General features: G+C 48.7%; 1 protein-coding gene across 1 annotated transcript in view; it reads left to right on the forward strand.

The window, feature by feature from the left end:
- The window catches only part of Sorcs3 (sortilin related VPS10 domain containing receptor 3), a 621,809-nt gene that overhangs the window by 370,066 nt on the left and 224,638 nt on the right, over positions 1–27,105 (forward strand). The window contains exon 5 of the mRNA XM_004631515.1: positions 20,389–20,462. Coding sequence (XP_004631572.1) covers positions 20,389–20,462 — 74 coding nt within the window. The remainder of the gene's footprint in view (positions 1–20,388; positions 20,463–27,105) is intronic.

Consider the following 27,105-nt stretch of genomic DNA (forward strand, 5'->3'; position numbering starts at 1 on the left):
GGGTGCACTGCAGGGTGCTACAGGATAAACACTCCCGTTCCAGATAGGGAGATGAAAATGAACAGGACCCAGACAAGGCCAAAGTCCAAGGCATGGCAAACAGTACTTCCTGTATTCTCATGTCTCCTGCGTCCACGCCCAGCATCCTGTCCAACCTGTGGCAAGCTGTGAGCTCCAAGGGGCGTGGTGGCTGTGCCCTGGCAGCATTGCCAGTGGTGCGGCTTCCTGGCTTCTGTTGGCCTGGCTTTGCTCCCTGCTCGTGGCTTTCCTCAGATGATCTGCATCCCAGCTTCTCCGCCTCCCTGAGGCCTGCACTGAGCTTCTGGCCTGACACTTGCAGCTGCACATGCTGCCCCTTCAGGCACACGCCTCAGCTCCCAGGTCTCCTTTGAAATCCAGATGGAAGCCTTCCTGACCCCAAGCTCTCACATTCTGCACACACCTGAAAGCAGGCCCGTGTGGCTGGCACCAGAGTCTGCTGCCGACTGGCGCAGTGGCCAGGCTTCTCTCACTCAGCTGTCGGGGCCAGGTGGCTGGCTTGCTGCGTGCTGTGATCCTGATCGCGAGGAAGCTCTTCCCTAGGATGCTGCTGCTCATACACATGGCTGCCCTGGGGCTCTTTTCTCAAAGCAAAGCCTTTCAGCTTTTTGTGCTGGGGCTGCCATGGTGGAGTCCTGCTGGCATTCATGCTGTCCTCAGGCCATCTGTTTCCTCGTCCTGGTCCCTTTCAGCAACCACTTTCTTTGCTCCATCTTTGCAGGCTGTAACTTTGTAGATCATCCTTTTAGGCCAAACTCAAAAAGTTTCAAACCATTCTGCTGAGCCTTTTGCTCCTGATTCCCAACATAAATCTGGCTGAAAGCCCCCAAAAGCTGCCATGCCACTGCCTTAACATCAGACTGTTTTGAACTATCTCCTGCAAGATTAGTCAGTCTGCTGCCTTGAATCTTGGTTTTCGGCAAAGTCTCTGAATATGAGCAAAATCCAGACAAATTTTCTCCTTGCTGGGTTCACTTAATCTTGGTGACCAAAGGAGAGCTCAAGTTTATTCTGTCCAGGGAATTCAGTGTTTTCTTTCCAAGTCTTACTGGCAGTAGCCTTAGGGCTGTGTCAGGAACCTTCTGGCTATGTGCTTGGTGTCATAGGGCTAGCCATACCTACCTTCATGGAACATCCAGGAAGTAGGATTTGCTATTTACCCAAAGAGAGGTGCCTAGGTCAAGGGCCTCATATATGTTTCTTTCAGATGAAGTTTCCTGTCTCCTTTGTTGTCAGGTTAAACTAAAGCCTTTTCTAAAGTTCACAATATACATGTGGCAGCTTTGGGTTCTGTATGCAAACCTCTACCTCCAGTTTACCAGAAATGAACACTAGGCATGCATAGGCTGTGCTTAGAAGCAGTGTTTGACTACACTGGTAAATTGGAGTGCATATAGCCTGTGTACAGATTCTTACATTCTTTAAAAATTCTATGTAATCATAACCAAAGAAAAATTAAAAGAACTCTTTTCCCCCTTCACAAAGTAGTACAGACACATAATAAATGCTGGATTTGCCTGATGCATTCAAGGTTGAGAAACCATCCCCAGAGCTGAGGATCAGGGACCCAACTCTCACCATCTCCCCTGAACTCATGTTGTCGTCCTTCTCGAAGAACTTCCACATGACACGGCGCCCAATCAGCAGGGACCAAGAGTCTGTAACACTCATCTCCTATGTCTGAGCCAAGCACAGGAAGTCCAGCTAGTTGTGTCATATTGTGGCAGTAACTCACTGCTCCCAGAGACCACGTGCTTCCATGTACAAGGCGTGTGTTGTAGGCGGCTGCATGCCCGGGGCGTCCTGAGCACAGCCTGGCCATCCTGAGACTGCCAGCTACCGCCAGAGGCTGTCATGTAACCCATCAGAACAGGGGCTGCTGCCTTGGCCTGCTTCCTGCTGCTCTAACAGAATACCCACAATGGGCAGCTTAGCGTGAAGGGAACGTACTGAGCCACGATTCTGGTGACTAGAAAGCTCCAAGACAGACAGGGGCCAGCATTTGGTGAGGGTCTTCTTGCTGGGGCATCCCAGGGCTTAAAGGCAAAGGGGGAGAGAGAGAGAGAGAGAGAGAGAGAGAGAGAGAGAGAGAGAGAGAGAGACAGACAGACAGACAGACAGACAGACAGAGATGATATTGAGCTAGAAGCCCCAAGCCCTTCTGTAATAGGCAGCAGTCCTCACAGGGTGTACTTTCTTGATCTGAGTTCCTCCCATTAGACCTCATCTTCCAACACTGGCATGGGGGATTGAGTCGCCACTACATGCGTTCCAGGGACACATTCAAACCATAGCATGTGCTGAGACAGAATTAACCAGGCAGCAGAATGTATGTTTCTTCTGGGCTGTGTTAGAATTCAAGCAGTCTCTCTCTCTCTTTTTTTTTTTTTTTCCACTTCAACTCTTTTCAATCTTTTAAACTTATTTATTTGGTACAGGGTCTCACTACACAGCTTTGATTCATAGCGATCCTCCTGTCTCAGCCTTCCCAGCGCTGGGATTACAAGCGTGCACCACCCACCACCATGCCTGGTTTTAGTGGGTGGCACAGCAGCATGGCATATGGTACTAGGGATCGAACCTGGGTTCTTGTGCTTGCCAGGCAGGTGCTTAGACCGCTCAACTATCTCCCCAGGCCTCCACTTGAACTCTTACACATTCTAATTTTAATAATGAATAATTATAATAACTAATAATTAGAATAATGTCCCCTGAAATGGGATAATTTTGGTTGATCCTCTTGAACGATCTGTAAATGCATAGTAGATAACATAAAATCCATCTTTGTGGTGTTACCCTTACAAATATTAGGAAGCTCGAGTGTTTTTCTGGCTGTTTTTCATGTTCCTCTGACTGCTTTCAGAGAGTTCAGTTAAGAAAGAGGACAGCTGGGCAAGGGTGCATCCTACAACGTGTGAGATCCCGCTTCCAGCCCTACCTTTACAGGCTTCTCGTTCTGGAAAACAAAACAAAAAGCAATTCTCCCACACAGACAAAGGGACCTGGGAGATCCTTACAATTCTTCCTCTTAAGTAAAAGAAGTCAACTGGAAAGCACACATAAGGAATGAATCCCAGTGAGTGATATTTAGGAAAAGACGTAACTTGAGAAACAGTAAAAGACCGAGGGTTGCCGAGGGTTGGCATAGAGGTGGGCGGCAGGCAGAGCACATGCTTCCAGGGCGTTGAAACTATTCTGGTTGCCGTAAAATGGTGAAGGCATGTGGCAAGGCAAGAGTAACTCATGCAATAAGGAATGGCCCCAAGGAAACGGTAGAGTTTCATTTTAATTGTCAGTGTTATCTCATAAACTTTAAGATATGCACTGTTGGGGCCGGGGAGAGAGCTCAGTGGAATAAGCACTTGCCTGGCAAGCTCAAGGACCTGAGTTCAATCCCCGGTTCTCAAAAAAAAAAAAAAAAAAAAAAAAAAAAAAAAAAAAAAAAAAAAAAGACATACACTGTAGTAATGGAAGATGTTGATTGTGCTAGTGAAATTTTTCTGTAAGCTAAAAATGTTTCTTAAATCTTTAAAAAATACTTGTTTCGCAGGCTGAGCGTGAATTTCTGATCCTCCAGCCTCAGCCCCCCAGAAGCTCCTGTGAGATTATATCCCTCACGAAGGAAAATCTAGTAATTTTAAAGCAAGAATTCTTAATTTTAATAAGCAATTTATATAAATACACAATATCCTAATTGTCAAGAGATGGCTTCTTCCCGATTTGGTCCAGAGTGTCTAATTTGGGGTGCACTGCAGATTGGAGGCGCCAGTAGGCAGATGGTGGCTGATCGATGGTAGACTGCGTGGTCCAGAGTGACAGTCACACCCTCTTAGGACGTGTCTCCCACCTGCTGCTTTTGGAAAAAAAATGTCTTCTAAAGAGCCCTGTTGCTTGTTAAGGCTTAAGGCTGTGATGAAGAAGCCTCCAGAAGAAAAGGGATTCAAAAACAAGACCAAGAGGTCTGTGTCAAGGGAGCTGAGGGGCGGCTTGAATTTCGCTGTGCTGTAGTCATTTCTCCTGACGAGTGACACCTCTGAGGTCCCTCTGCGCTGGCTCTGTTCCCCAGTGCGCTCCGGTGGGAGGGCCTGGCCGGCTAGGGGTGGGCGAGCTGTTCCCTAGTGCTCCTCCAAGACGCAAACGCTTTCTCGCCAGCCTCAGATCAGCTGCATAAAAGCGAAACCGCAGCCAGCACCTCCGCAGCCGCACACAAACACGTCTATTTATTTTCGTTTCAGTTACTGGTTTCATGTTTTTATTATTATGTGTAAACAAGGGCTGGAAATAGAAGCGCATATGCAGAGTTAGGCTTCAGTCCCCAACCCCTGCCAGTCTGCTGGCTGCTGCTGCTGGAACCGCTTGGCCGGTAAGGCCGGCGGGAAGGAGGAGCCGGGTCCCCCGGTGGCTGGCGCTGATGGATTGAGTCCTTGTTCCGGGCGGCGGGGCCCTTCCTGTGCCCGGGGCTCCGGGAAAGCTGTTTGAGTCGGAGTCCGCCGACCGTGCCATATTGGCGATTCTGTGTTTGCAGCGCTTTAGTCAATGCAGAGAGTAAGAGAAATTAGAATCGAGGGTGCCTTTCCATAAATCGTGCCACAGAGGGCCAGCACGTCCGCACGTGCGACCCGATAGGAGCTTGCGAGCCACGCGGGGTCAGGGAGTGGAAATCAGGGGGCACGGCTGCGCCGGCTGAGCGAGGCGGCGCGGAAGAAGTGGAAAGTAAGTTCTAAGTTTCTTGGCGAAATTATGGACTCTGATGGGGACAGGGACAGCATGAAATCCCCCAAGGGCGGCATCCAGCTGCAGGCAGGGGCAGCTCCTCTGCAGTTCCGAGGCCTGCCCCGTGTGGTGGAACGCGGGATCGCGCTGGAGAGCGGAGGAGCCGCCTCGTCCTCGCGTCTATCTAATTTTCACCTGTGGGAACTGACTCTGGCGTGGAAACCTTGTCGGTGTCTTGTGTTCTTTGTGCAATAAGGTTAAAATCCGAGGGGAAACCAACATGGTGGGCAGAAGCAGCTGTGTCTGCCCGTGAGAGTGTTCCATACGTGGGTGGCATGAGGGCCTTACTTTTTCAAAGGATGATGCACGCCTTTATGTTTTGTATTCAACAAAATAGTGAGCAGTGGGTTTGACTTTTGTCCTTTACTGTTCTTTGAGCGTGAAATGTCAGTGCTGTGGGGCTGGGGGGCCGCTGGACAGTCAGACAGTCCCACGAGTCCCAGCCAGGTTCGCTTGCTTCAGGGGGTCTCCCAGCACTGAGCTCATGGGAGCCCCGAGTCCTGCAACGCAGCGATGTCATGAAATAGGGATGCAACATGGTCAGAGAAATGGAGAGTGAGGCCTTTGCCCAACCCATGTCTTGATGCTGTGTGTGTGAGGGGATGTGAGGTGTTTGCATAGCTTGGCAAGGGGAACTGAGTACAACTCAGACCCCTACTCATTCCTTCTCTGAATCATCTCTGGATTGGTGTTTCCAGTCCGAGCACCATCCAGGAGAGAGGCAGCCTCATCCTGCTGTAAGCCTATGGGTGTGCACCAATGGCCTTCCTAAGGATTTCTGAGCAAGAAGCCTTTGGACACGACGTGCAGTGGACCAGAGCCTGTTGCCTGGTAGGAGACGCTTAGCTGCTGCAGGGTCAAGAACCTTTGCTGTCTGAACACAACGATGACGTTACAATTTTTACATTTTCTTTCTTTATTTCTCTCTTGGGTTTCTAGTATAAGTTCTTTGTGAAAATGCTGACCTGGAACAGCTGTACTAAGGAGACTAGGGGACAGGGCTGTGATTCATTTTTCAGTTCTGTCTCTATCAGTGCTGGGACCAGAGGAAAGATGGAAGCCAACTCAGAGGGAAAGGTACCCTACCTTTGTCAAGAGATGATCCACAGGAGAGCTAGTGTTTGCTTGCTTCGCCCTTGGAGGAATGCAGGCTTTGTATCTGGGGGTGAGCCCTCGTGTAGGGCTCTTAGCCTTGTTGGCACCTCTCCATCAGAGCAGCTCCGGGTTACACCTGAAGAGCAACAGGTGCCTCAGAAGGCAGGACCTGCAGGTGGAGGGGACCAGGGAATGCTGGCCCTATGGCCGTGGGCTGTGCTCCAAGCAGGGACATGTTAATGTGTCGCTTACATGGTGGTGGCTGTTGGCTGCCCTCCTGGATTTCTCCCACATCTTTCCCATGAGAAGTTCTGCGAGCAATCCATTCATCACTTCCTGAGCTGAAAACATTTGATTGTGTTCTGATAAGTCTAGCAAAACATACTTTCTCAGGTCTTTTTTTTTTTTTTTAATCTTTTATTTGTTTATTTATTTGGTACAAGATCTCGGTACACAGCTCGGACTCATAGTGATCCTCCTGTCTCAGCTTCCCCAATGCTAGGATTAGGTGTACACCGCCACCGCTGGTTTCAGTGACCAGCACTGCACACCTGGGGCTCTGGGGTCAGTGTAGCATGCGGTAGCAGGGATTGAACCCAGGCACTTGGACCACCGAGCTGTCTCCCAGCCCCCTCAGGTCTTTCTTTAGAGAAACTGGAGATCCACAGACTGGGGCTTTGGATCTCATCCTGCGTTGCTTCTATGAAACCCTGATGCTGCCTGCCATTCTCCAGCTTCAGAATCTGTGGACCTTGCTTTTCCTTTAATAGTTTGTAGTAATGCAAACTCTGAATCCTAGGGTTGTCCTTGAGTTGTGGCTTTCTCTCAAACTCAGCTTCTGTCATTAAAATATACCTCGGTGTGCTCGGTTCTCTCTTCCTCCTCCATGACTCAGTGGTGGGCCCACATTGCTGAGCTGCCTGTGGCTCCTCCCTCTCCTCTGACCTCAACTCTGTCGTCAGCGTCACAGATGTTTCATCCAGAGTATTACCCATGTTCCTCCTTGACTCCACCAGTGACAGGTGTGCAAGCTGCCAGCCACTGTCCCTCTCCCCTGGAGTAGTGAAACGTGGTCGTTTCTTCCCCAGCCCCCATCAGTCCCCATGCTTCCCTCGCTTTCTGCTCCTTTGGAGCAGCTGCTGACCTGCACACGTGCAGTCAAGGTACTGCACCCCCTGCTCCCCAGGGATTCGGTTCATCCCCACGATGCGTGGGAGGGGCCCCGGGCCCTCTTCTCTTGCCTCATCCCTGCCCTCTGCCAGAGCCATGCTGGCTACCACGCTGCCCGCTGCAGGCCTGCCCCTTGCCGTACCTCTGTGTGCGGTGGCTCAGTGTTCAGATGCTTGTGTCTCACATGTTCTGCTCTCATGAAGGCTTCTGTTCAGCTGCTGACTCTTCAGAGAACTCTTCCCCAGCCACCGCAGCCAACAAGGAGCATCAGTGGGACCTGTCCCCTTCCCCTGCTCGGACACTCTCCTTAGCAATTATCACTGTGTGACGTTGTACATGGAACCCACGTGACTCCCAGATCCAGTGTTTGCCAATCTGCCGGCCCCAAGTGAGTACTGACAATCCCCAAAGCAATACCTGTGGCATTCTCGTGGCTGTCCACAGGCCTATGAGGAATGGCAAAGAACATGTCAGCTGTGTCACCTGACAGGCGCATTTCCTGCTGTGCTGCAACAAGGCGGGCTCTGCTCCCAGAGCCAGCTGTGTGCTCCCAGAGCTTTCGTGCTAAAAACGAAAGTCCATTCTGTGTTCTACTTTGTGCCACGTACTTATGCTTTTTGTTGGCAGCTTAAATATTTAAAATGACTCCCAGGTTTATGTAGAGACCTGTAGAGACGCTGTTTAACATTGCTTAACACAAGAAGACTGTGACAGACCTTACGGACAAATTGTGTTAGAAGCATGAAGCATGAATTACAGGGCTGCTGGCCGTGAGCTCAATGTTAGTGAATCAGCAACACACATTAAATAAGGTGTCTTCAGGCCCAGGGAGCTAGCTCAGCAGCGTAAGCGCCTGCCTGGCAAGCGCAAGGTCCTGAGTTCAGTCCCCAGTACCAAATAAATAAGGAAAATCAAAATAGATAAGTAAGGTGTCTTCTTAACAAATGCATGCGCATTAATAAAGACGGTGTCACCAGCGGCCCACGGAAAGGTAGCCCTGTGTTTCCTCTTGAAGCAGTGTTTTAATGTTCACTAAATTAGCACTTACCATGACTTTAGAGACCATAATTACCATGACTGACAGAACTCAACTCTGTGGATCTGCTGTGTCACTTGTCTAAACAGGTCTGCTTCCTCCTACTTCCCCAGGGTCATGAACGCTCCACAAAGCCAGAGCCAGCAGTGCGCTCCCAGAGCCTCATTCCCTGCTCTGTGCCCAGCCCCTAAGCCATGGCTGATTCACGGATGGTGTTGAAAGAAAGGTAGTTAGAGCTGTCTCATGGGAAACATGCGAGGTGACCAGCTTGGCCTTCCAAGGACTCTGGTTCCACTGGACATGCTGCTTGACCCCATGCTTCCGTGGCTCTGCGAGGTAGGGGCCATTATTGGCAGATCCCAATCCCTGATGTAGCCTTCCCACAGCCACGAGGCAGACGGGCTCAGAAGCCACATATCCATGCTGTGTGCCCTGGTGGGTGTGGTGTTGGAGCGTGTGGATCATGAAATTGAGCAGCTTGTTTTGCATCTGACCTCCATACTTCATTAGCAAAGTGGCTTGGTCATGTTGGAGGCTGTATTGTTTATTGCATAAGATGAATATTTGATGGCTGTGAGGGTTAATGAGATCATAACAATCATGTAGTGACTGACACATAGTAAGTACTTCTCAGCCGTTAATTCCTGTCCGTGTGTGCTTTGGGCCCCTGAGGTGGTGAGCATAGGCCAAAGGCTTGCAGCACCAAGCCAGGAAGTACTCAGGATAACATTCCCCTGGCAGTAGCCTTTAACCAGCACTCAGGGTTAGAGCTGGACAGCAGTGGCCGGCAATCCTTTGCCCCAACAGTACAGTGAGTGAATATTTTAGGTTGTGATCTCTGTCACAGTAACTTATTATAAAGGGTGGATGTGGCTGTGTTTCTGTCACTTAGTTGTTATGGAAACAGCTGGCTCAAGCTTGCCAAGCTCCACCTTCCACTCGTAGTACTCAATAGTCCTCCACATTAGGGTCATCTGGGGAACTTTAAAAACACCTGCACCACAGATCCTTCCCACAGATTCTAATCCTGTCTCTCTCATATTAGTAGGGGCTTAGAATTCTAGGATGCAGAAGTAAAGAGCCACCACAGATCTGGATCACACTCAAAGCCCGAACAGAGACACCACAGAGCTGACGCTGTCTCCCTGCTCCCACTCTGTGATAGAATCCAGGAGAAGCACCACTGGAGGCTGTAGGCAGGGCCGGATGGGCCATGGTTGGGCCGCCTCTGCTTAATGCACAGCCCTCTGTATCTGGAGGGAAACCTAATTATCTGGGTAATAAATGAGTTGTATTTTCAGGGCATGCAGTCCAGCTGTTGCCTTGCGTTTAGCTGAGACTGTGCTTTTGCTCTCTGCCTGTGTTCCAGCAGTGCTGTCAGGCAGAAGGGCCTGTCCCTCTCTCTGCACAGGTCCTAGCTTCTCAGGAGGAGCCAAGAGTGAACTTCCAGGAATCAGAAAGTCTCTGGGTTAAAGCCCAGTCTCTAGCTCCGCTGAGGCCTGGAAGCTTGGGACAGCACTGTGTTTAAGGAGGCCCAGCTGTTCAGCTGCCATCACCCCAAGACACTGACATCGGTGACAGAGGGCAGGAAGTGAGCTGGGCCATACCTGTCCAGGGCTGCTGGAGAATTGTATGGAGCAGAGCTTCTCCCTGCCTGGCTGCTCTGGGTTTACATTGGAGTCATTCAAGAGCTTGTTTCATTGTATACATCAGCGCAGCTGGCCTGACCCAGTGACTCAGAGCATCTGGAGGTGGGGTCACTTCATAGCACAAACACTTCTGAAATTTGAAAGATGTCATTCTTGAGTGAGCTCTTCATCCAGCTTCTATTAGAAAACAGGGATTTGAGGGGTTCCCCCCAAAAGCATATGTGGGTCATTGAGAAGAGCCAGGGGTTGAATCTAGGCATGTATATCGGCTGGCTAATGCTGTGTAACTAATCCTCCGGAGCAAGACACCCATCATTGCCCACAGTGCTGCAGGTCCACGCGGTGGCTGCGTCGGCCAGCTTTGGCCCTGTGCTTGGGCTCTCTTCTGTGTGGTCTCTCTCCCCAGCCAGACAGCACAGGGGGCAGCGTTCTGAAGGAATGAAGTGTTCAAGGGTCCTCAGGGGCCACTCACAGGAGGAGGACACTGCTGCTCACACGCATTCTGAGGCCCAAAGAACAAGGCAGCCTGTGAGGGTGAGGAAATAAATTCTGTCTCTCCCAGGGAGGTGTGGAAGATCCCTTGACAGGACTTAGGCGAGCTTGCATGAACCCAGCCAAGGCTGCCACGGAGGTGGGCCTCTTCCAACACGTCCCTCGATAATTCTTTCTAGAATGCTTAGGAAGCACCAGTAGGATACGCTCCCCTGGGTTTGTTGCTTGGATTAGTGCTCTTGGATGAAGAATTAAGAACCGCATTTCCGAAAGGGCCTAAGAACTCATGGAGTTTAAGCCCCACCTGACGCTTTAATTTCTCCTGAATCAAAGACTTCATCTGTCTTCTTTTCAAATCCATCACGTAACTCCCTGGAGAACTTGCTGTAGTGTGTAGCAGCCCCTTCGAGCCGGAGAGCGCTCTTCCCTTAGAACGTTACTTCTTACTTAAAGCCACATTTGTTTCTGCCCAGATTGTCGTTGGGGGCCTGCCTCCTCCTCCTGACTCTGCACGGAGGAAAGCCTCGTTGTTGCCTTCCCAGGATGGTCTTCCTCACAGCGGCGAGTGAGCATGCGCCTCGTTAGTCATCCTTCGGTCTGTCTTCTCAAAGACACTTCTGAGCTCGCTCACAATTAGGTGATTTCCTTGAAAACACATAAATCCAGAAGCCTCCAGGAGCTGAGGGTGAGCACTGATTCTGGAAGCAGAGGCCCTAGAGTTTGCTTGAGGGTCCTGAGCAGGCGCATAGCACCCTTGCGATGTGATCTCCTCCTTTGTGGAGCATGGGGACAAATCACTGCCCGAAACAAATTTGTGGTTTGGTTTAGTTAAACAAGAGGGCAAGGGCTGGGGGATAGGTCAGCATAGGGCACTTGCCTGGCATGCAAAAGAATTTCCAGGCAGTAGAGAAAAACAGGTGAGGGGTGAAGGGAGGGGCAGAGCAAGTACGGTCAGCTCAGGGGGAGCAGCTTTTTGTTTAAAGGGTCCATCTTAATGGGAGATATTTCTGACTTGTATAAAAATGAATCGACTGTGATTGCAAAGGAGGACAGCTGGGGGAATAGAGTGGAGAGGTGGAAGAATGGATTTCAGTGACTGCTGTGTAAATTGTTCATGAGATTGTCTTCCATGAGCTCAGAAAATACATTCCCCTCAGTATCAAAAAGGATCAAATAAATTGTGGAAATGATTAGTAAATAAAGGTGCTAGATAAATTCAAGACTTACTGCAGTTCATGCACAGCGTAGCCAAATGAGCCATTGTTCCTATGAGGTTATATTGTTTTTCCTTTAAAATCAAGCATCTGACAAAAGGCAGCTTTGTGCAGTCGAAAGAACCCCAAGCGGAAGGTGAGGCCGCGGGGCTACAGCTCCGGCCTCGTGCCTGTCAGCTGCTTGGAGCCGAGCACCTCTGCCAACCAGCAGGGTCGCTAGCGGCGCAGGCAGCAGCAGACTTCGGCCACCCGCAGATGCACGCGCTCTGTGATCTCGCAGGCATCGTTGAGTCAGAAGAGTGCAAAGCCACGGCCAAAGCTTGCCCCGTGACACAGTCTGCTGCGGCGTCGCCCTCCCAGGTGTGGCGCCCCCCGAGCCTGCCTGCTTCCCTCTCATTTCTCACTATGACTAAGGAGCACTAGAACCCTTACCCACAGGCTGTGTCCTTCCACCTCAGTGGCCACAGACACCAGGGAAACCCGCCCCGCCCCGTCCCGCCCCGCCCCGCCGCACATCCCTCTGTATGAAACGCTTGTAGCAGTTACAGTCACCGAGCAGTAGTGCCCTCATTCTGCACCAGCCATCCTGTGCCCCTTCTTCAGACGAGGACTCACCGGTGGCCTCCTGGAGCCCAGGGCCAGGAAGCCGGTACAGGAGCCTCCTGGAGGCTCAACTGAAGACTGAAGAAGAAATTTCTCATTTATTTTAAGCGTAGATAGATTTTAGAGAAGGCTGCAAAATATACTTGTAATTTTAAGGTGAGAATGAGCGGCTATTTGCCTCCATAGCGAGCATCTTGGTATTCTTATTTGGAGACAACTTAAAACTTAGTCCTAACTCTAACCCTAAGTACGTATGGATTTCATGGAAATATCGGAACTGTCACATCCCTTCCAAGAATTATAAACTCTGATGACACTGGAGCCGCCGTCCTCTTCAGCCGGAGAGCAGCTGAGCCCCTTGTAGAGGGAGCGTGTGCCCCGGTCCCCCTGAGTCTCTCAGGCACGTCCAGTGCTACCTGCCAGGCCGTCACACTCAGTGGCTTTGCCCAGAGGGAGAGGAAAGTGAAACACATTTCCAAAGTTTGTCTCTGTTAAAGGCAGGAAAACATGCAGACATGACATCTTGTCTCAAAACTATTTGTATAAATCTTTCTTCTCACTGAACTAAGAGAAAGTAGCGTATACCTATCCTATTTTGTATATACAGATATAAAAATGGACCATGTCTGCATCTTGTACTCTGAATAACTACTACAAAGGCAACAATATGTGATGTATTGATTATTGTAACTGTCCTATTAACCTATTTTGAAACTATCTCATTGCAGTTTCTTTCTCAATAAAATTAATTTTAAAAAAGGTAGGAAAACAAAAGACAGCCCTAAGGGTGCACCATGGCAGTGAAAACAGGGGTGGGGGGATCCTCCTCTGTAAGAAGGAGGTCCAGGGATCACATGTGTTTCTCCTCACTCCCCTCCCATCTCATACCACGAACTTGATGGCATTTGATCTTCCTGATGGCACCCTAACTGTACAGGGCAGCACTGGCGAGATAGCTCAGCGGGCTAAAGTGCCTGCTTAGGCAAGCGTAGGCAAGCGCAGGAACCGTGGTTTGATCCCCAGCACTACATGCTGCACCAGCACCGTTCACGGGCACGCTGAGCCAGTGCTGGGCCAACTACTGAGTCCAGGCATAGTGGCACATGCCTGTAATCCCAGCGCTGAGGAGGCTGAAAGCAGGAGGATCGCCACAAGTCTGAGCTGTGTAGTGAGACCCTGCAAATACATGAATAAATTTATAAAAAAGTAAATAAATTTAAAAAAATACATAAACCTATAGGGCAGTGCTTGATTTCTAATGGGTGTGGGGCCACGTTGGCTGCATGAAAGATCAAGTGAGGCTCACCATTTGAGAGACATCAAGGTCTGTGCGAGGCATCTTAAGAAGAAAAGAAGAAAACCGGCCCTGGGTAAAGAGTGTAGACAGGTATCTCTGTCTGCAGATGTCTCGCGTGTCCAAGGGCTTAGGAAAGTGCAAGTGCTAAGGACAGAGGCTCCTGGCGGTGTCCCCAGCCTCAGGGTTGGGCCTTATGAGCGCTCAGGACAGGGCGCAGGGGCTGCAGGCAGCACACGGCTGCTTGCTGCAGCACGGCCTTAGTTCTGCTTTTCCCTGTTGCAGACGCTGCTGCCACTGGGGTCTGGGGTTGCTCCCTGCACCCCTGCACAGCCCAGGCCAGCCCTCCCATCGAGACCTTAGTGCTTCCAGAAAATAGGTGCAGATACTGCCTTATTTTAAAAAGAAGGCAGCCTGCCCCCCACATATGTACACACGCACACACACACACACACTTTTGGGGCTTGAACCCAGGGCTCCATATATATGCCAGAGGAGTATTCTACCAGTGAACTATATGTCCAGCCAATTTTATCTTATTTAAAAGACTATGACCTTGCTCAGCTTAAATGAACAAAACATTACCTAAAACCCATAGATTTTTGTAGGAAAAAAATCAGGCCAGCTATATATCAAGTTTGAACTTTTGTACAGGGGACAGCTTTTATGTAAGTGTGTTCTAAATTGGAGATAGGCTGGGTCAGGGAATCTGCTCTAAATACTGAAAGATCTCCTAAAGTAAATAACTAAATGTGCTTCTCCATGTCTGGTTATTTCCATGTGATTATTATGAATTCGCATTTCACAGAAAGGCTCTTTCTGGGTTGGGGTCGTCCAGCGAGGGTGAACTTTCAACCGCAGATTCGGCAGTCTGGCTCAGAAGCGGACCGCGGCGTCACTACGGGATGTCTCAGTGGAGACGGGAGAGACGGGCTGAGCCTTGGCCCGAGGGCTGCTCCTCTCCCTGGCTGGCGGCCCGACTCCAAGAGCAGGAGCCGCAGAGCCACACTTGTGTCACCCGGAGCCTCCCCTCCTCTCTGCTCGGGCCTCACGCGTGCCGTGGCTCCTGGGAGCGTCTCTGGTCCTGCCTCCCGAAGCCCTGCTGTGCGTGTTCATGCTGCTTCTCTGTCTAGCTTTTCAGCCTGGTTCCGTGTCTGATGAGCCTGTTTCCAAGAGGCCTCATTCCAGCCTCCTGGGCGTTAGGGCTTCAGCACATCCTTCTGGGAGAACGCGGATCCGCCTCCTGTCAATGTTTGATTCTCCTAGCGATCTCAGATTTGTTTTTTAACTTCAGTTTCCCACGTGCAACCTGTTGTGTTTCCTGTGGCATAGTCCATTGATTAAGCTGCCTCTTTAGTTTGTCAGATATCAGATGCTTTTCTCCAGCAGGCTGATGTAATTAGGGAGCTAATAATCAAATCGATAAGGAAAAGAACGCATTCTTCCATGTTTTCCAGCTGTCCTGATGATCCGCCGGGACGCTGAGGGTGTGTAGGTGCGGCTGCACCCCGACTCGCGCTCGCAGAGTTCGGGCCGATGTCCGCTGGGAGGGAGCTTCCAGGGGCTGGGCATGGAGCGGACCACCGTCTCATGTCGGTAGCTCTGCAGCAGCAAGGAATATTTTTAAGGGTGTTTATTGTTTGTAAACACATTTTATTTTAATGTTGCACGAAAGGCGCTGGGTTGAAGCCACGCCTGGGCTGTACCGCATCCTGCGAGCGGCCGTATCGGCTGTCTGCGGGAGTACTCACCACTATCCATGATAGTTTCTGTGAAATATTATCCTGGGAAAAATCCCATATTGCTCTAACTAACTCCAATGACTTCATGAAAAAATTGGAATTTTAATTCTTGGCATTGTAAGAGTGAGTCTGAGAGATAAATATAGTAGTATATACATTATATACATTACTGTAAGAAACAGACTACAAAGAACGTAAATACAGTAAGATGCACCCTTACATTACTAAGGAAGTCTGTCTTGGGTACTTTCCTCCTAGGCACAAAATACTCGACGCTCAAAGCGGAAGGAGGAAAGGTTCATTTAGTCTCACAGGTTGCAGAGGACTGAGTCCGTGTCCCAAACCAGGGCCGCAGGCCGAGGGCCATCACGGAGGACAAAGAGACCGGGCGGGAGGCACCGGAGCAGCCGGAGCAGCCGCCGCCGCCGCCGCAGCAAGCCTGGCTTCTCTGTCTCTTACTCCATGCCGGCTTCCGGGGTCCCGGTGGGGCCATCCACACCCGGGGCGGGGTTTCCGTTTTATGTGAATGCGTTCAGCCAACCCGAAACTAGGCTAATTCCAATCAGTGGACTAATTTAATACCGTACACCCTAGATCCAGGCAGTTCCAATAAACTCCACCAGGTGCATGTGGGACGACATCTGGATTCAAGCCCTAACAAAATGTAACACACGAGAAGTGTGCAAATCTAAAAATGACAGAAATCTGTAAGAAAATTTATAAATTATCCTTAGTCTTATAACTCAGAAATAAATATTGCTATTGTTTGTGCATGTTTTCCTTTAATTCATTTCTAGTTTTTGCAGTATAAATAAAATTTAAGTCAGTATATATGTGTCATTATATATTTTAAATGAGAACTATATCAAATAATTTTTGTATCATTAAATAACCACCTAAAACTTACTATGGACTGTCCACCATGTGTTTTATTGCCATCTGAGTATTTAAGTTTTAATATTTTAACTACAAAAGCAATACAAATTCATAGCATGATTAAAAGTCTATAGGACTGAAAGAAGAAAATATTGATCACCCACACCCTCACTTCTGCAGAGGGAATTGCTCTTCCTGCTGTAGCATACATTGTGTGGTGTCTAGTTGCCCTTCGCTGACCATGATGCTTCCAACCTTGGGAGCTGGAGCACTTAGTTCAGTGCCCAGAGCATGTAATTAGTGTTCAACATGCTTCTAGTGAATGAATGAGTGAATGGACAAGTGATTAAATGGAAAGGATTAACAGATGTAGGAATGAAGAACCTGCAAAGACGTAGTTCACGGTAGAATAAAAATACATTCCAGACTCAGCAACTTAACTGTAGATTGAGAGACAAGGTAGCTAGGCTGAAGCCCTTAATGAATTGGAGCCTGCTCTTTCTGTTCATCTGAATCAGCCTCGAGGCAGAGAATTCAATTTAATTTTTTTTCCATCAGTCAAACTGAAGAGCTGAAAAAGCAAAACTAGGGACAAAGGAGGCAGGCGGTGGAACAGGCTTGGTGGAGGAGATCGGCACTGCTATTCCTTCTGACTTGGGACAAACACGGGTGGGGGAGCCATGCTTCTTCTAAGAGTGGACTCTGGGAAGCTCTCAAATGAGCATGACCCTCCACGCTGGAAGAACTTAATTTCCCACAGAGGATGGAAATCCCAAAACTGTCAGAACATTGCTTGTAATCTTTGCCTGGATGTTCTGTAGAGGAAAATACAATCATGCTGGGGTTTATTTGCAAGAATTGGGGGTTATGTTTGGAATGCTTAGAAGCAGGGCAGACAGAATTGGATCTCCAGGTTATAGAAGTTTCTGTTGTCTCTCTACATTTAACTGGAAACACATGTCCTGTGTGAGCAGCTGTCCCAAGGTGCCTGCTGTGAGAAGGACAGTGGACTATTTCCTACCTGGAAAATTTAGTTCTTCAATTATAGTAGACAGACATATTCTTCTCAATCACGTGGTCTGGTCATGAGGTTTCCATGCACAAATAGAGGAGGGGGTGAAGAGAAAGAAACGGGAAGATAAAGGAGCAGACAAATGCTTTCTACAGCCTTTTTTTTCTTCTTTCTTGTTTTGCTATCAGCTGGCTTCATCTCCTTTCCTTCTTCTAAATGTTTTCCCACAAAGTGAGCTCGAGCTGCTGTGTATGCCGCACCTCTACTTGCCACATCTACGTGGTGAATCTACCGCGTAGTGTCTCCTTGGTACACGCTGCTGTCTCTAACGCTAAAATGATGTCTTCAGGAAGCCTGGTTGCTGTGTTTCTACCCTGTGAATCCCTCTGGTCTCCGACCTGCTACAGTTTCAGCTCCTGCCTCAGTTTCTCTTTCCATGTAGTATACCCATATATATGTTTAGAATCAGGGAGAGGTTATACTTTTTTCTTCTTGAATAACTGAATTAGAAATACAGAAAGATAAATACTATGTGATCTCACTTACATATGGAATGTTAACAAAATTACTTCACAGACACTGAGAGTAAATGATTACCAGAGGGCTGGGGCTGGGAATATCGGGGCGACGGGGAGATTTGATCAATGCACGGATTTCAGTGACACAGGAGGAATAAACCTTACCAATCCACTGCAAAGAGTGGTGACTATATGAAATGCATCATGGATTTTTAAATTTCTACGCAAGATCCTAAATGTTTTGTAAGCATGTGAGTTGATTAATTTCTTAATGGCCATGTAAAATTGAGCAGTGCATCGTGCAGAAATGCAAACATTATATTATGCCCCATGAATATGTAGTACATGCAATTATGACTCCATTAAAAATAATATAATTAGATGTGGTCTTGTGTTCCATGGACTGTAGTGGCTTCTGAGTCAATATTGCTTTATTTATGAAGTTGCTGAACAAGAGCACGACTAGGGAGAAATGCAGAATATATCCTGTTTTCCCACATACAGAATTCTGTACACAAAGGGATTAAAGTTTGTTCATGGAGAAAAGAGTCAATTTGCATCAGTACCGTGAGAATTGGGGTCGAACGTGGTAGGCACTCGTCAAAAGCTTAATCAGAGTCATCAACATCATGGCTTACTGAAGAGCTGCTGTAGTAGTCATACCTTTTTCAATAAATAAATTGAAATACACATCCTTGACCACATTTTAGGCTATTGTGAATATATATCTCTATATATTTATATCTATCTATCTATCTATCTATCTATATATATATATCTTTTATTTACTAGACAAAAATGTTTTGATAGTGGCATGTTTAACAAATATTTCCTGGATTAACTCGAAGTGGCCTTGAACTTCTCTGAACCCCATAAAGTTTTGAGTCCAAACAACAACAAAAATTTTTAATCACTTTCCCCTTTTCCTTCGCTTCCATTCCCCTCCCTAGTTCCTCCTTCCGCTTGAGCAATTTTTTCCTATTTCACAATATCTATTGTACATTTTGGTTCCTACTTATCCTTTCAGTTTCTCATACCAGGGAGAGGAGAGAGGATCGGGAAAAAGGAATCAAAATAGATCCCATACAAGTACAGATTGCCTATGAGGAATATGACCTTTATATGTATCTAAGTTGTACCAATAAATTTAGTTTTAGGAAGTGACTTCCCCATGAGTTGTAAGGTCGTATGCTTAGAGTTGTGTAGGTGGCGAGGTGAACTGAGCGTGGTGTGCTGGAGAGCACAGGCCACAGCTGAGAGCTGGTGGCGATGTGAGTTCGGGAAGGGCTTCAGCTGACTGTCTTTCTGTAGATTGAAGGGCTAACTGCTTCTGGACTCGCTACCTGTGAGCATTTGTGGTGGGAAACGTAAATGTGGTGGAATTATCGGAATGAATGAGGCAACGATGGCATGGAAAGACTTGAGCCAGGCATCAGAAATCGGAAACCCCAGTTTCTTTAAAGTTTCGACTCCTTGAAGATGGAGTTTCAGGAGGAGTGAGGTTGTGTGCTCAGTTTCTGTGACAGCATCCCATAACCACTCACACACCAAGGTTAATTCAGCCTGGTTCCTAGCTCTCTTGCAGCTCATCGCAGCATTGTGGGGAGACACACCAACCAGTAAATAACTGCGCGAGACAGTAAATATGGTGGCGGCACCGTGAATAGGGTGGCCAGCTCTATTTGGGAGGATCGTAGACTTCCAGTACACAGCAGTTTAAATTCCTAATGGACACTCTTTCTTTTAGGATTGTAGTAAAACCCATATATGTAACAGGGCGACACTGCGGAATCACTGCTGTCACTGCCCTGGTCTGTCTTGCAGGCTGCTTTCCTCTCCCAACGTGCTCATAGGGGGGAATCTCCCTCCTTGAAATAGAGAACATGGGTCTGACTCTATTAATCATGCAGGGCATCAGTTTTTGCCTTGCTGAGTCCTGGAGAACATCCGGAATGTTTTCCTTCTTGTGACACTTGCATGAGTTGCTATCCATGATGACCTGCCTGGTTCACTGATTTACAGAGCTTGTATTTCACAAATACTTTGTATGTATTTAAGGGATGTGAAAACAACTAAAGAATAAACAAATATGAAAGCTCTAACCATATACTACACTATGACGAGTGCTCTAAAGAAACAAAAGATGAGAAAGGAGAGATCCGTGGGCTTGAGTGCTCAGAAAAGGCTGAGTGCGGAGGGAGCCACATTTCTGCTGGCCTTGTTTAGATGAGCACAGTTTACTTGGGCGTGAGAGTGGCCTATCCTTGGCATCTTTCGAGGATGTAGGAGTACAAAGGAGCCTGTTATCTCTGGTGGCCTTGAGGAGCTCCATTTCTAATTATCCATCATACAGCAAAGCAGTAGGAGAGGAAGTGAAGGATCAGAGTTTGCATACAGCATTGGCTTAGATACCAGCTCTTGAGCATTCTTATGTGTATTCAAAATGTATATCTATGTGTCCCACTTTTCCTGGAAGAAGCTGCCCCTCCCTCATCTTCACATCCCTCACAGAGCCTTGCCCCAAGTAATGTTTCAGTAAACAGCTCGTAATTAAATGTTACAGAATTGCTTCAAGTGTATCTAAATGCTATCTAAGGTTTGAAGGGAAACGAAAGCACCGTGAAGAATGTGCCCCTAAAGCAGACAGCGATGGTAACTGGAACTGGATTTATCCTCAGCTTAGAAGCAGTCCGTTGTGCACCTGTGAGGTCAGGAGAAGCACGGCAGTCATGTTCTCCTATGGCTATCTAGGTAGTGAGATGCCTGCCGGAGCATGCCGGCAACCTTGTGTCAGAATGGTCCCAGGAAGGAAACCTCAGCTGGTGGTCCATGGTGGCCCTTGAAGCTCACGTTCTTCTGCTTCCTTGTTTTGCAGCTCTACAGCTCCATGGATTTCGGAAGACGGTGGCAACTTGTGCACGAGCGCATCACACCTAACAGGTTTTACTGGTAAGCCTCACCCGCATGCTCCTTGCCTTCTTGGATGGAGACCGTGGGCAGCACTGGGCAGCTCCAGAACTTGGAGGCTGGTGTGCTCCAACTTTGCTACTCAGAACAGCCCATGGCGCAGTAGCAGCACCGCGTAGGAGCTGTTGGAAACAAGCTCTCAGGCCTCCTGGATATTTATGGACCTGGGATGTGTGGTTAACCACGACACCTTGGTGGTCCTTGTGCACTTGAAGTTTGAAAAGTACTGGGCTGCCTCAGGGCTGAGCAGACACTCTTGGCTCCATACACATTGTAGCATTTGCATACCTGAGACAAATATTATTAAAAATAAAAAATTAAAAGGACTGGGAAAGTAGTTCAGTGTGAACCCACATTTTTAGTGGAAAGCTAGCCTGTCCTAGTTAGGCAGTGTTTTCATTCACTGATGTCCCTTTATTCATGCACAGTGTTTCGCCCTGTGTCATACTTACCTTTCTCTCATTGCTGGGACAAAATACCTGACACCCAAAATGAAGGAAGCAAACGCTTATTTAGCTCTCAGTTTGTGGAGGTTTCAGTCCACACTCGGCTGGCTGCGAGGTAGAGTGGCACGTGGCAGAGGGCAGCAGTTCATGACAGTGACAAACAGCAGAAACAGCAAGAGTGAAAATGGAGAAGCAGCGGCAACAGTGGCAGCAGCAGCAGTGGCAGCGGCAGCAGTGGCAGAGGCAGCAGTGGCAGAGGCAGCAGTGGCAACAGAGAGCGAGTCTCTCCTTTACGCTGTCTGCAGGCTGACCGCCCAGGCTGAGTGTAGCACTCACACCCGTGGGCCCAGCACTAGATCGGGAGTTAATCCCAAAGTCTAGAGGCCCACCCCATGGCTGTGTGAGGCTTTGGGGGGACAACTGGACCCCACCCATAGCACTTTGGTTGAGACAGGCTGAATATAAATTCACCATGTGACTTTCTGGCCATCGAAGGTGCTTCCTCTTTGTCTCTCGTTGTCATTGCAGGAGAGATGAGAAGCAGGAGCGGAGGTGAGGAAACACACCAAGCAGATAGTGCACATAGCTACGGGCTTAACTCAGCCACCTGTGATCTCCTTTTCAGTAGCTTGTTTCAGGGAATCTTAGAAACTCACGTGCAGCCATTTATGCCTTACGCCACGGCCTACTTGTATGAGTGACGGTAGTTTCGAGGTGACAAACTCTTGTAAATACGCATAGTCATACCAGCATCTTGGCAAGCAGTGGCTTCACCTGGCTCCTTCTGCACCCAGAATTAAAAGTGACAACTGCCTTAGAACGTGGTGAAAACCAGCTGTTCCACTGCTTAGGGTGCAGGGCAGAGAGGAAAAAAGGAAGAGGACTGGGGACAGTGCTGCCTGCCACCACCTGGGCCGTTCGCAGCAGTTCTGTTTCTTGCAGAGACAACTATCGTCTCATCTGTAACTCTTCTCACAGCTGTAGTTTGGTCTGTGTTGGGAAGTATTAAAATTTTTAAAAGACCAAGGCAGAGAGTGGAACTCTTTGGAACTTGTTTCTCTCCTAATCCAACCATGTAGCTATAGCCCTTGCTCAGCTGTGCCGTAGCAGCTTTGCAGTACAGGAGAGCAATCCTTGCTTTCTGTTTCTGGAAGGGAAGGACCTCAGTCAACCAGGAAGTCAGGCTGGTGGAGAAGGAAAGCACAGGAGGCTGCAGGGCCTTGGCGTTGCTTCTGAGAAATTAATCAAGCGGACGAAGGGCAGCATTTTGCTATCTTTGGCAAAGAGCAAGATGAGAATGCATCCGCTGCTGGTCCTCCCCCTCTTTTCCTTTCTGAATCAGACAGAATAAATCCCCAGGCCCTAATCGTCGCATCTCTTCTTTCCTCCACTCTGCTTCTTGCAACGCACCCCCTTGGGGAAGTATAAAAGCCAGTGCCCGTGCCGGCTAGTCAAGTGGCAGCTGAACATCCCATTTTTGTAATTATCGCTTCTCTGTTTCTGATGTGTAATTGCCGTGCTTATTCTTCTAGGTGTCACAGGAGTCACCGAAGAAGAGCTCATTTTATGCAGCCTATTTTCCTCCCAAAGACAGAATCCAAGGTTGTCTCAAACTCTCAATTGCTTGTGTTGAAGGGTCCTGGTTTAGATATATGTTAGGAGAATGTTTTACTAATACTAATGTTTTACCTCCTTGAGAAAATTCAAAGTGCATAGTTGTCCAGGTAGGGAGCTGACTCCAGCCTCCTTGAACCTTGCTTGACCTGTTTTCTTGGCCATGTGACGGGAACAGCATTTTTCTTTCAACTGAATAACACTGTTGAACAAGCTGTGCTCAGATGGACACGTGGCTGTGGTGCTTCTCTGTGTCAGATTTCTGATTTGCAAATTACAAATTTCCCAGTACTGCAGACTTGAGTACTCCCAAGTACTGTCGACTTTAAGTACTGAGTTCATTAGCAGTCCTGAAGAGGCTGACGTGTACAGTATGTGCTAGTTTGCTGGGGCACAGGTGTGTATCCCTTGCAGGTGGGGCTGCACACCCCACCTGCTTGCATCTGGCAGCTTGGGAGTGAGTCTAATTTGCTGCCGAGAATCCATACCTCACCCTGGTGTTATTGTTCTCTACTCTTTGGTAATTATTCTTATGAAGTGGTAAAAGCAAAGGAGAACAACAAAATTTCTGAAACTGCTTCTTCAGGAGAGATGTGGCAGAGTGAGCCAGCTTTGGGCAGGGAGGGGTGACGCTGATGGGAAAGAAACACAGGGAGGGAAGGGACGTTCGGATCCTCGTGTGCATGTGGATGAGCAGAGCTGGGGAGGCCGTGCTGCCCCCGGGCGCTGCCTGACAGTGGGATGGTTGCGGATGGCTGAGGGCTGGGTTCCTGGGAGGACCTTCAACTTGGGCCTGTGGGAAGCAGCACCGCGGAGGGGCGCTCGTGGGGACGACACCGTGTTGTCGGAGAGACTGGAAAGGGCATGCAGGAGGGCACGACCACACCCAGCATCCTTCCTGTCCTCTCCAGGGTGGTGGCTGCTGGAATGCCTATTCACTGGGAATCTGAACGGCTGTTACCACCACCTCGTCTTTTGTACCCTACAGTGTCTGTGGCATAGGCGGGGACATAGTATTCATTAACAAGCATAATAAAAGCTGTGCCCATTGGTGAAATACTCTACAGATCTCGGATGTTCCAAACTCGCTCATCACCAGAGGTTGGGGTAAGGCCGTGCACCAGAAAATGACTCCGCCATCAAGCCCATGTCCCAGGGAAAGGGACAGCGGATGCAAAAGCTCCCTGGTCGTGTTCTACTCGTCTTTCTTGGTGCCTAGTCCCTGGGTGATCCCTGGCCTGTCTGGGGCTGCCCACTTATCACCCCTCTGCTCTGAAATGAGGGCCGGCAGGAAGAGTCCATGAGAGAAGTGAGCGCCCTGACGCCCCGTCTCTCTCTTCACAGTCGCTGTTGGAGAAGAGTGACAGGCATGGGGTGGAATCTTTTCTGTTTATTCCCCTCGCTCTCTGTTCTAAAATCTTACTGAGCTGCAAATGAGTAGTGTTTGCACTTTCCCTCGGGGGGCGCTTAGCAGGCAGGCAAGCGCTGCAGCGGCAAGATCACTTGCCCAGCACGTTCAGTGTGAATGCTGGTTGCAGCTCGGGGCCTGTTCTTTCAGCCCTACGCTCTCGTGGGTGTTCACTTCTGTGGCCATCGCTTTCAGTGCATTCCCAGAGGGCCTGGCCTCTAGAATTTGTGTGTGTCCGCTCTGGCCTTGAGCACCTCTGGTCTCTGAAGGCATTTGCTTGTGTAACATCAGGAAGAAGGAACGAATGTCCTCCCTCTGCTCACTCGCTTCTCTTCCCTTCGGTTATGTCCTCTCTCAGGAGGACAGGATCTTCCTCTTCCTTCTCACTACTGCAAGGAGATGTTCTGATAAAGGCACAGACCTACAATGTCAGGGACTTAACTCTTACCCCTTTCGGGGGTGTCTGGGCTGCAAGATGCGCTGGTCTTGAGGGCGGAGAGCCCTGTAAGATGCCCAGAGATACAGTAGAAAAGTTGCAGGTCCACTCTGGTAGGGGATGCCGAGAAAGGATGCTTAGATCCGGACCTCTGATTTATGCTGAGGCCTGGTTACAAGGTGAGGGGTGGCAGTGGGGTAGGGACAGACAGGCTGCACTCAGAGATGGACAGACTGCACTTGGGGACGGACAGACTGCACTCGGGGATGGACAGAGTGCATTCAGGGATGGACAGACTGTGCTCGGGGATGGACAGACTGCACTTGGGGACAGCAGACTGCACTCGGAGACAGACAGACTGCACTTGGGGATGGATGGACAGACTGCACTCGGGGATGGACAGACTGCACTCGGGGATGGACGGACAGACTGCACTCGGGGATGGACAGACAGACTGCTTTTCGGGACAGACAGACTGCTCTTAGGTTGACTTCCGCACAGTGGATTTCTGGCGGTGGATGTGGCGGCAGCTCCTCGTCTGTTCTCTCAGACAGACCGTGAGTAAAGGAGGGGAGAAGGGAGAAGCAGAGCCACTCCTCCTGGAGTGTGCAGAGGGGCCCGGGCCCTCTTCTTCAGAGGGGAAAGGGCTGGTGTGGGAGAGCAGACGCCGCCTGCTCCGCATCTCCCCTCTCCAGCCTTCCATCCCCTTCGGTGTGCCAGTTCATTTTGTGTGCGTGTGTCCTTTTGTGCATAGCCTAGTCATAGTACATATGAATCTATATGGCCTGTTTCGTTTCTTAATGCTCTATTGCAGTGATTTTGTCATTGTAAGCCTGACAGTCATCTCTTTTGTGGTGGTACTTGGGATTCAGCTCTGGGCCTTGGCTTGCCAGGCTGCTGGGTTTACCACTGAGCTACCCTTTCCGTCCATAACCATCATTTTTAATGGCGCAAAGACATATACTTGATTGCCCTGCTTTATTGAAAATTCCCACATCTTTTCATGATCATCAGCAATATTTCATTGATATTTTATGCATCACTTTTTATAACAAGGATCGGGTCTTGGGCCAGTGTCCTAGGTAGCCTGTCAGAAAAAAAAAAATGGGTAAAATAGTACATCTTTTAGCGTATAAGGTTCAGCTTCATCTCCATACCATATTCTGTCTTCACTCAGCCACTTCTGTCCAGGGTCACATCTCTGTCCCCCTTGTTGGTGTCACCCTCTGTTGATGCCTTTTGCCTACTGCCTGAGTCTGCCGTTACCACAGAGCAGGCTCGCCAGGCGCTGCTATCCTGGAGACCTGATGCGCAGATGCTGTAGGGCTTTGTGCTGGATCAGTGGACCCAAGAGCCCAGTCCTCAGCCTGAAGAGGCTCACTTGATATAGGAAAGTTATCTTTCCTTAGTGTCCTGTACTTTACAGTTTAATAGCAGGTTTCCATTTGTTCTGAGAATATAGTTGGTCATGAATGTGTATGAGTATGTGTATGCGTGTGCTCACCAAGAGCCATGTGTACTAACTGTACTTGAAGCATAAATATTTCATCTGTCTGTGTCCTGGACATCCATACTGGCCAGAAAGATGTAGGTCAGAGAAACAGGAGGTAGAAGGCAGGCATGAGTACTTGGAGATGTTGTGGTTGGAGAGAATGTTAAGCTCTTACTACTTGGACCTGAATCCTGTAGGTTTCACATGTTCTGGAATGTATCCTAGGTTTTGCTCCAAGATGGGCCCGTCTTTTCAAAAAGGAACTCGTTTTGGCTGTAGATTGGGGTTTCTGAGGAACCAACAGCTAAGTCATCCTCTGACTATTGCCCATTCTCCATGACAGAGGTGAAGTTAAGGCAGGAAGGTTTAGGATTGCTTCCTGGAAAATCAAGAGCTTTTCAAAGTTATTGTTATTGGTTAAATTTTTGGTGCTGCCTTCAAATGTGCCTCCACAATTTTGCAAACATAGTCATTTGCCATCTCAAGTAACTGGGCTTAGGTACTGACCTGACATATGGGATCAGGGTTAGAGGGTCTTTGTAAACCAGGCTATGCCACAAATAATATATAATTCAGCTCTCCCTTACATATTTAAAAATGGTGAAACAATTTAAAAATACAACACATTCAAAATAATATATTCAAGGTTAGGAGGGGAGGTGCAAAAGCTCAGCTTGCCAGCTGAAACTGGTTTTCACTTTGCTGATGGGACCACCCGTGCAGCCTGGCTGATTGAATCTCGATGGTGGAAGTGCTGAGCAAAGTCCCGTGACCAGCATGGTAGCCATCAAGGGGCGGAGAAAGATAGTGCTCAACTCTGGATGAGATCAACATGTGCTGGATTCGGGATTCTGCTTAGTACAGGTGAGTTCTTTCTGGAAAAGGGAATGAGGAGATGTGTGACTGTACAGTGCATCCTGGTTTGCTGTGAAGAGAAGGGGTCATAGTTGACCTTTCCATGGAAAATCTGAAAAAATAAATGGTGTGCATTAAACTTGGAGCTCACCCAGTCTCCTGAAGCAGACATTGTGAGAGGCAAGTGAAAACACCCTTCCTCTCTCCTTCCCTCGCTTTTGCTAAGCAGCTCCGGAGTTGCAGCCACACGGCTTCCAGATCTTTATTACTCTCAGATGATTATGCAGAGGACACAAGAAATATCCATTCTGCTCAGAGACCCTGGATTCCCAGTGACAGTAAATTTTCAGAGGGAAATAAAAATTTTATTGTTC

The sequence above is a fragment of the Octodon degus genome, unplaced genomic scaffold (assembly GCF_000260255.1).
Source record: "Octodon degus isolate 3935 unplaced genomic scaffold, OctDeg1.0 scaffold00042, whole genome shotgun sequence".
In the NCBI taxonomy this organism is placed as follows: domain Eukaryota; kingdom Metazoa; phylum Chordata; class Mammalia; order Rodentia; family Octodontidae; genus Octodon; species Octodon degus.